Below are 9,754 nucleotides of genomic sequence, written 5' to 3'. Positions count from 1 at the left end.
AGAGAGAGAGAGAGAGAGAGAGAGAGAGAGAGAGAGAGAGCGAGAGCGAGAGAGAGACATGTTGCTATGGAAGACTTGTATTTTTTATTGTCTCTGAACTTTAATCCTGTGAAAATGCTCAAAGTTTTGGCGAGAGTGATATTAAAAAAACTGACTGTGGCTGAAAGAATTGCATTTAAAAATATTTATGTGCACCTTGTTACTTTCTACTCTGCAATGATGTATTAAAAATTCATGGTATTTATTTGTTATTCTTCAATGACCCTTCCACATCAACAGTATTTATCATGTGTTAAGGTCATGGGTCTTATGTGCAGATTTTTTTAATGCCTCTAAGATTGTTTTATAGATTACTTATACTGTGTGCCAAGTGTTTAAAGGTTTATTTGCCAACAAGTATGAAGAGAAATATTGGTGTATTTGAGCTGCTTAGGTTTATGCAAGGTCACCTGGATATTTTCAGTTGCATCATCCCTGTATTTAAATTGAGCTTTAATAAATTGCTTCAGTCCAAAAATTACAGGAAAGGTGTATTCTTAATTGATGAATGAATTGATCTCTTTTTTGAAAGGGGACTCCTTTACATTCCAAAAGGGAAAAACATCACAGCAATAGATCCTATACATAAGAACATGCTAAGCAAATATTTTTCCAGGCTGTGCTGTGCATTTTTAAAAGGTCTAATTTAATTGCTTTTAATATATATGTACATATATAAGTTATTTTAACTGTGGAGAATTATTTAAGTTAAAAGACTGGTTTGATTTGCCTATGGTGTGAAATCCTTTGTTATTTTTCTAAAAAAATAAAATTTAAAAAGAAATAAAACTAAGGAAGAACAAGAAGCTATTTACCCAAAGTGAGCTTTCAGTTTTAGTTTTGCATGGCTGTTTGACTGCCTTTCCGTCCTATGAAAATTAAGAAAATCTTTTTTAAAAATGGAGTCCTGCTATTTTCCACTCCTTGCAGATAATACAAATTCAGTTTGTCAGGTTGGATGGTGAGTTGGGAGCTGTGATGGATCTGTTGGCGGGTTTTGGATGTGTAAAGAATAATATATATATTAAATAGGTCAATCAGACTATGACAGCCATGTACGACCATTTGTATGTGTATCTATGTCAGAAAGAATCTTTATTAAAATATTTTGATCAAACATTTTATTATGCTGTGCTTTGTGGAAGAAGCAATCACCTCTCTTCTGTGTTACTCTTTGCTTGAAAGGTAACAAAAAAGAAAGGAGTTTCAGAGAAGGTGGAACTAAAGTTTTGCAGGGATGCACAATTAGAGGTAGCCCTAATTTACTTATTATTGTAAGGAGGAGAGATGAATGGGGTCAGTGGTGAAACCCAGAAGAGATTCCAAGTTTCTGGCTACTGGCATGAAATTTGAAGGCCATATTCTCCCTGGAAATCTTTTCCACTTGTATGGCATTGTTAACCATGCCAGGGCCCATCAAAGAGGGTAAAGTTTCTTTAAAGAGTTTGTCATCAAAATTTCTACTTCCAAATGCCTGAAGGCCAAGGAAAAAATGCACTTGTATTCTCTGAGCGCTGATTTCATTGTAGCTTTCTGCTTTTTTGTGATAAAAGAATTAACTAGGTTGAATGCTGTAAGCATAAACAATCCCCATAGAGACGATCAGAACTTACTAGTGTTGCTTGATAATGAGACTTTTAGGTTCCAAATTTGGATTGATTTGGACATTGATTCTGTTAAAGAATGACTGTCGAGACTTGTATTTTGACCTTTATATTGCCCTCAAATATAGAAGGTGTGATTTTCACTGTGGCGCAGGTTGCAGAGATGGTGGTGGTGGTGGTGGTGGTGGTGGTGCAGAAGTTAGATGTTTCCTCTGTACCCTGTATGTTAAATGCATTTTGTCTATACAGCCTCTGCTCATAAAGATATCCCTAAATGCCATCAAACTTAGTGGGGGGTGAGGAAGGATATTTTCTGCTCCACTTGCCATCAAAAAAGATTAATCAGAACTTGTAACTTTTCAGAAAACATAACAGCAAAGGGCCTTGAAGCTGAAGCCCTCCCAGACTGGGAGTGAGGGCAGAAGGAGGGAGGAGACCAGGGCAGCCCCCAGGCAGGAGCCGACCCGTCTCTCAGCATTTACCAGACAAAGCCTGGGTGCGTCTAATTATGATTATTAAAACAATTTCCATGACGATGTCTAATATTATGTTAATTTGAAAACAACTGTGTATGAAAACTGTCGACTATAATACCTAAATTCATTTAATGAAACACATCGTTAAGGCAATTAAACCTCCTGGATGTGATTAAGAAACATAATTACGACACTGTTCTGCACCATAATTGGGTGTCTTTAATCAAGGGGTAAAGTGATCAGCAACACAGCCATTAGTTTGTATTGTTCTGGCCCTGCTGTCCATCATTCTGATTAGGAATTAAGCACAGCCACCACCAGTCAGATTTTTTTTTTCTTTTGCATATTAACATTGTAGGGGACACATTTGCTGCAAGATTTACTGCTTAATATTTCTCATTATTAGAAGGCCTTCTTGAAATACTTCCTCTGCAACCTTTGTATTGTTTAACTATTATTAAAAATTGTACAGAATAGCACATCTTGAACTTTAGGGAAAAAATTTTAAAATGAGAATCCTCCTCTTTTTAATCACTCAGGTTTCAATCTTAGTCCTGAAGGAGACTTGAAATGGATGGGGGTGGGGATAGGAAAACATTGAGAATAAATTCAAATGTCACATGAATAGGCATAATTATTTAATGTATTAGGTTTATTAACATTTATTTTCATTTTGATAATTTTAGACAAATCAACCCTCTTTCCAAACCTAGCAATTGGCCAGCCTGTGGTTTTAGCAATAAACATGGGACATCTCAAAGAAACAGGAGAGGAATTTTCTGTGGTTTACTTAGGTGATCTTCTCTGCCCTAACTCCTACCTTTCTAAAGGGTTTTCAGCAGCAGCTTTAAGAAAAGGAAGCCAGTGATTGGAGGGACAACTCTTTCCACTCCCGATAAAGACCTGGAGCACTTTCTTTCTGGGGTTTGAGCCCTGAGTTTTGGCCTAGTCTGAAGAGTTAGCCTACACACTGTTGACCCCAGCTGTCTGTCCAGCATAGAGCACACAGGTCGGAAATGGGGGACTGAACATCGGGGGAATCAATGTGGTCTTGCAAAAGTCTCCTTGGGTCAGAGCAGACAGCCTGGTTCCTAAGACTGCAGCATGAGCCAGAGTGCAAGGGTATCTTGGCTACCCCTGAGCTTGCCCTGGCATCCACCACGCCTTGGAGTGCTTCTCTCAGGCACACCCATCCTGCCAATCCGATCTCGCTGCTGGTGTTCTTTACAGAGCTGAGAGTGGACAGATGAGGCCAAGCAAAATCTCAGAATCCCACTGGCTTTTTATTCTCACTTAGGGTCCCATCGCCAGCTTGACACTGGGCACCAACAGAAGGACCAGCAAATGATCATCTTCGAAGAGCTCTCTAGTTACCCCTGCTTCTCCCTCCCTGTGGTATGTGTTAGTGTGTGTGCGTGTGTGTGTACGCGCGCGCACCCGCACGCACCCGCAGGCGGTCTGCAATGCTCTCACCAGTCCCCGCAGCTGGGCAACCCCTCCAAGACCCTATGCTACGCTTAAATTCCTGTCCCTCCTATAGCACCCACCATCCACCCGTACAGCAGTGAGGCCGAGACTCACAGAATTCCCTTTTCCACCAACTCGCACTCTTGGTCTAGCACGCGGAAACCGAACCTGTCTACGCGGCCCTGACCTTGCGATTGCTCCAGAATGAGTGGCATTGACTTTTCCAATGTAATGACTTATGAAAGATATAATCATGTGTTAAATTGAATCCTCCGTTTAACTGTTAATGGTGTGCTCTGGGCACATTTACGTATTAGATGCTATGGTAACTAATTACCACTAGAAAAAAGGATAATACACTTCCCAGACTTTGAAAAATAATCATGAGTTCACTTCCCGGCTCGCAGCACATCGTGGCGGCCCTGCCGGGCGGAGCGAGGAAGCGAGTGGAAACCCGAAAGTGTGCTCATGGAATGCAGGAGGTAATGAATCCTGGTCAGGTGAGACTACTTAGTCAAACCTTTTATGAAAACGTGATTCAGATGGAAAGGAGAAGGGGGAGGGAACAACTACACAAAGATGCCTTTAAACAAAATTAAATCGCAAAACCTGAACATCAGAAACATAAATAGGTTTTCTTTCAATTAAAATGCAGGTAAGACTAAATTATCCACGTGCCAAGCAACTTTACATCAATTAACATTTTTTTTTTTTTTTTTTTTTTTTTTTTGCTGTGTTGGCAAAGTAAATGAGCCCGGCTCCTGCGCGGTCTGCATTGGCATGCACAACTCGAAAGTCTCTGGATTTGCCAAGCCAATGAGCTGCAGGTTTATTTAAACTCGGCCTTTTAAATCAAACTTTAGACATAGTAGATGGAAAGAGGGAAAGAGAAGGAAAAACGCGGAGCCAGTAACTTCAGTTTAATAGTAGGAACAACTCTTAGGGTGAGAGTCTTTTTTGCCCGGCAAATCTCTGGCTCTTCTGATCGACTGGTGTTTAGAACCAAAGTTCCAGTAAACAGGGCTGGGTGGGATAACCAGGAGCCTGTTTTCCTAACCAGGAGAGTGTTTGTGCTGGGGACCTGGCAGGACGGGAGGAGGGAAGGGGCCGCCTTCCAGCAGGTCCAGCAGCCCTGGGTTGCAAACAAACCAAATGACGTTCATGCAGCACTGGCGCCCACCGCGCTGTTTTGCTTGCGCAGTGCTCCCGAAGGGATTCGGGATCTGCATCCGGAGGGATTCGGGATCCGCATCCGAAGAGCACCCCTTCTCTCCGGGCTTCCCCTGGACCGGCGTTTCCAGGCACCCTTGCGGGCGCAATTGCCCTTCAACCGCCAAGTTCCTTGGGACAAAAGGAGAACTTTCAGGGGCTCTGCCTCAAACTGTCCTTCGAGGGTGGCTCAAGGATCGGGTTGTCCCCTGTATGGCAGCAGGCATGTGGGTTCACACGTAGCTGCCAGGCTTGTAAGAGACATCCCGCAGCCGCACCAAACCCGAGGCATCTGCGAAAGCGCCCGGGTTTTAAACCCCAAAGAGCTCCTCGCTTCTTCACGCTGCAGAGAAACTCTGTTCGCTTTCCCTGAGGTTTGATTTGGGTTAAATTCTACCAATTTTTCTAAATTACTCGTCTTAACACATCCAGGAGACTGTTTCTTAACTATTGCAAAATTATCAAGTATACTAGAATGTGTGTGTGAATTTTCCTTCTTTCTCTTCTCCACTTTTCTCTAATTTGGGCAGTACAGAAATATAGATTAGAGAGCTCTGAAAGAGAAATGAATGGGCTGGGAAGGTTAGACTGCATAGGAAAAGAGGACTTGGCAGTTATTAATCCTCACCACTCCCAACCCCACTACATATATGATGGACAAGGCTCACAAGTCACCACCATGCTTTGATTGGGAGTTGGCTTTAATTATGCACAATGCGTTATTCTCTTTCTCAGCTTGGGAAAGAGTTAATTCTTTCCCAAAGACCATAGTTGCCCTTGTCTCCTCAACCTGATTCAGAGATGCAATAAAATATGAAGCAAATTTATGGTCTGTTTCAAGCATTTTATTGCTGTATTTTTAAATTCATATATGCACATATAAGAACTATGATCTGTGAATAATTTGAAATGCTATAGAAGAATGATACATTTTAGATAAAACATAACTATATCTTTATATAATTGTCTGAGATTAAAATAAAAAAGAAAAATAGATTTCTAATGTGGACCAAACTGAAAAACTAATGACAGCCATAAACTGCTAACCAACCATAAATTAACATCTTCATCAAATGCTAAAATGGTATCAGTGGTTATATAAAGCAATGATTATTTCTCCTTATAAGTTTTAAAATAAAGTTCAGAGATATTTAAAGGATCCGTTATTTACAAATGTTTCTCAATCTTAAAGATTTCATTTTTTTTATTAGGAGGATGGTTGCATCTCAAATCTCCTGTTAATAGAGGTGTTTAGAGATGAGAATTTAAATTTAAACATAAAAATGTTTCATGGCCTAACCTCATTTTATACATTTATCTTGCTCTGGCAATTACTGAAGAACTTGTGGTAAGGATTTCTCTGTTACATATCCTTATCCACTTTCAGAAAACAGATAAACAATTTCTGATTACGAGAGAGACTCAGTTTTTGTACCTAACTAGTCAAAATAATTAATCATGCATTGTCTAATCAAGTAAGTACAGCTACATTTGCCATGTGCAGTCTATTTCTGCAGTAGTACTATGGTCAAAATTCAGATGCCAGGCTGACTGAGCCGCTGCTCTCCATCTAAGATTTTGACGAAAGGAAATGATTTTTCTAAGCAGGCCTCCACAGAAATGTGAAGAGTTGGGAAAGAAGAAATGATCTCTCTCTATTAAATGCCTGACGTATTGGGAAGCAGGGTCAGTTAATACCTGCGTCTAAATAACTTACTTTAATTTCCTTTGGAGAAGCATCAGGCATACATCTCTTTAAAGTGTAGATTTCTTAAGAGAGTGAAGTTAAGTAAAATCTGTAATTATTTAACAAAGTAAGTTCCTTTAAAAGTTTACAAAATTATGGTTTATGAAAGCAAAACAATTATTTGGCCTATGGAAGATGTGGGTAGCTCACATACTCAAACTATTCCTGCTACTCTGTTGGATTTACAGCATGTTGTCCCATGGAGTAGTTGATGTGGATGACTATCCTCAAAGATCAAGAATTAACTAAGATCTTGAACTGGTTAAGTTCTAGGACCACTCCTTAATTTAATTTTCTGCAAGCATTGTTTAGTCCGAGTACCTACTTCTTGAAAATAAAACTATGTTTGTGACTTTCCTTTAAGTCTAAACTTAGTTTAAAATGAAAAGTTTTTTAAAAATAAATGTGTAATTGCTCAGCATGAAGGAAGTACTACCATATGTATAGTTTTCACTGATAAAAAATTCAGTGATTACAAATACTTTTAATGGTATTCCATTTGATAAACAAAACAAATACATTTATAAAACTTTAAATAAACTCATTAGTCCTTAGAATTATGGAATTGAAGTAATTTCATTCAAACCTTAATTTTAATATAAAAGACAAAAGCATTTATTAAAAAGTTTGGTATCTATCAGGTAATAATGACAGATTTTGGGTTAACTACAATGGCTAGTTCTTAGAAATAAAAGTTATATATAGTAAATATTCTCTTGCACACAAATAAGAATCTCCAACTATATGTTTCATGTTTAGAAATGTTTCAATTTGACTCAATGATGAATCATTAGATAGTGATACCTTTACTTGTTATTTCCATTCCTCTAGTTTCTCCTATGAGCACAGTTTGCTGTAAGGGAAGTAAAATACTTCATGATTATATCTCTGAACATTTACTTTTGGTGTAGTCTGTGATATATTGTGTCTCTCCTTATAAAAGTAATTAATTAATTAACAACAAACAATTAACAGTAAACAGTATCAAACACTTTTCAAAAAACACAGCACAGCAATTGGGTTTTTTTTTTTTTATTCTGAAAAGAAAATACACATTATTATTCACATGATCATTGCTAATTCTGGAAAGTTCTGCAAATTTTTATAAGTGTTTTCTAGAATAAAGTTGAAAGCAAAAGATAATTATTTCACAGGTTACCTATTTAGTGACATAATTTATCCCAGTTGGTAAATAAACAATACTGAGCTGACTAGTTCAAATGAACAGGAACACCTTCTAGCCTACTTCTCAGAGTCTCAGGCCAGTTCCTGTAAAATGTTAGTGACTTATACCAGTGTCTCTGAGAAAAGCCCAGTGTCCCAGTAAAATACTGTACATAGAGTTACTAAAAACCCACATTTCATTTTCATCACCAGCATTCTGTAGTATATGCTTTATTTACAATTTATTTTAGTTTTATGAACAAATAGAATACTGTCCAAATATTACCCAGCTTTATTCATTATCTGTGGTAAAGTGAAGAGATCTGCTGATGACAAAGATTATATCTACTGAAAAACTCTCTCTCATTTATTGTGCTTATACTTCTGTCCACACTAATAGTGATTATTAAGAATTGTAACCTAGCAAGGTCAGCCTGCCTAGAATAAACATTTAAAAACTTAGTGATATTTCTTGAGTTTGTTATTTTACAAATAAATAATAAGTTAAAATATATTGAAACATACTCTGAAATAGTTAATGTACTTTCAGGAGAGTATCAGATGATAAGAATATATGTGTATGGGGGCAGGAAATGGAGATGAGGAGATATTCAGAGAGCAAAATTATTTTCCAAATAATTTTCTTTTGTAATCAAATCTTCTGTTACCCAACATGTTCCTAGCAGGACAATAAAGAGACACAATCAGTCATCTGTGCTTCAAAAGTTAATTTATTAAATTTTTGTTGTACATAAAAAAACAGTAAGTATTAGACTTGCAAAGTACTTGCATTTCTTATCTGACATCTTTTAGGACAATTTGATTCATCATAAAGCCACATATATGTCATTTTAAAATCAAAGATAATATTAAACAAATAATTTCAGAAAGTTGTTTTAATAATATACAGCACTCCTTTTCTAAAAATATTTTAAAACATAAGTATTGACAAATTATTACTTAAATTGTGTAGAGTTTTTCATGTATTAAATTTATCATACTCTAGCAAGTAGTATAAACAAACGTTTAAGCCAAAAAGTTCAAACATCAATGATCACTGATTTAGATAAACAAATGAAGTAGAGTAATAATTACTTTAGATAAATACTAAAGAGTTTTATGTGATCATTCATTATAATTTAAAATAGTGCTACAATGTCATCTTGGCTAACTTTTTTCTTAATTGAGTATGTTAAATGAATATCTAGTTATGCAATGCAAGTAAATAATAGTTTGCAAGATTGGCAAATTTAACAGGTTAAAAAGTGGACATTCTAAGGGCATATAATTCTTGTTCACATAATTTTTGCCATTCTTTTATACTAGGATCAAAACCTAGATAAATTTTGTGCTTTGATCTTCAAACAGTTTTAAAGTGCCACTGTTAAGTTAGAAGTTGCTTGCAGAAAATGTTACCCAAATTATTTTTTATGATAAAATAAGCATAAAAAATGTAGATTTTCAGTATGGAAGCTCCTTTGCCTTAGTCTTGTGACCCAAAACTTAATTATAAAGTGAAGATGAAATAAGGAAGTATGCCAGGAAAGCCAAAATAAGGCACATAAAAGTTTTCTTCTAGGTTGCTTATAAGCATTGCTGATTTAGTGACAGGTAGCTTTTTCTGAACCACTTCAGGGCTTTAGTTTCTGCTAACCGAACATTTCATTACTGTTGGTCATTGATATAAAACAATATCTTGGGTATTAATTATTTATTTCTTTTAATTCAAAACTTAGGTGAAGCTATAAAAATGAAAAGATGGGGCGCGGTGGCTCATGTTTGTAATCCTAGCACTTTGGGAGTCTGAGGCGGGTGGATCACCTGAGGTCAGGAGTTCGAGACCAGCCTGATCAATATGGTGTAACCTCATCTCAGCTAAAAATACAAAAATTGGCCGGGTGTAGCGGGGTGCCTGTAGTCCCAGCTACTCAGAAGGCTGAGACAAGAGACTTGCTTGAACCCAGGAGATGGAGGTTGCAGTGAGCTGAGATCACACCACTGGACTCCAGCCTGGGTGACAGAGCAAGACTCCATCAAAAAAAAAAAAA

The 9,754-nt window shown here is 37.3% G+C and overlaps 1 protein-coding gene across 1 annotated transcript in view; it reads right to left on the bottom strand.

Annotated features, from left to right (window-relative positions):
- Positions 1 to 4,100: 4,100 nt before the first annotated feature.
- CYP7B1 (cytochrome P450 family 7 subfamily B member 1) overlaps positions 4,101 to 9,754 on the bottom strand; it is a 212,383-nt gene continuing 206,729 nt past the window's right edge. The window contains exons 6-7 of the mRNA XM_017870794.1: positions 7,353 to 7,395; positions 4,101 to 5,349 (exon numbers count right to left, since the gene is read on the bottom strand). Coding sequence (XP_017726283.1) covers positions 5,243 to 5,349; positions 7,353 to 7,395 — 150 coding nt within the window. The 3' untranslated portion in view covers positions 4,101 to 5,242. The remainder of the gene's footprint in view (positions 5,350 to 7,352; positions 7,396 to 9,754) is intronic.

Source organism: Rhinopithecus bieti, unplaced genomic scaffold (genome assembly GCF_001698545.2).
Source record: "Rhinopithecus bieti isolate Rb0 unplaced genomic scaffold, ASM169854v2 scaffold_5022, whole genome shotgun sequence".
NCBI lineage: Eukaryota > Metazoa > Chordata > Mammalia > Primates > Cercopithecidae > Rhinopithecus > Rhinopithecus bieti.
This window is presented reverse-complemented; position numbering and strand designations above follow the sequence as displayed.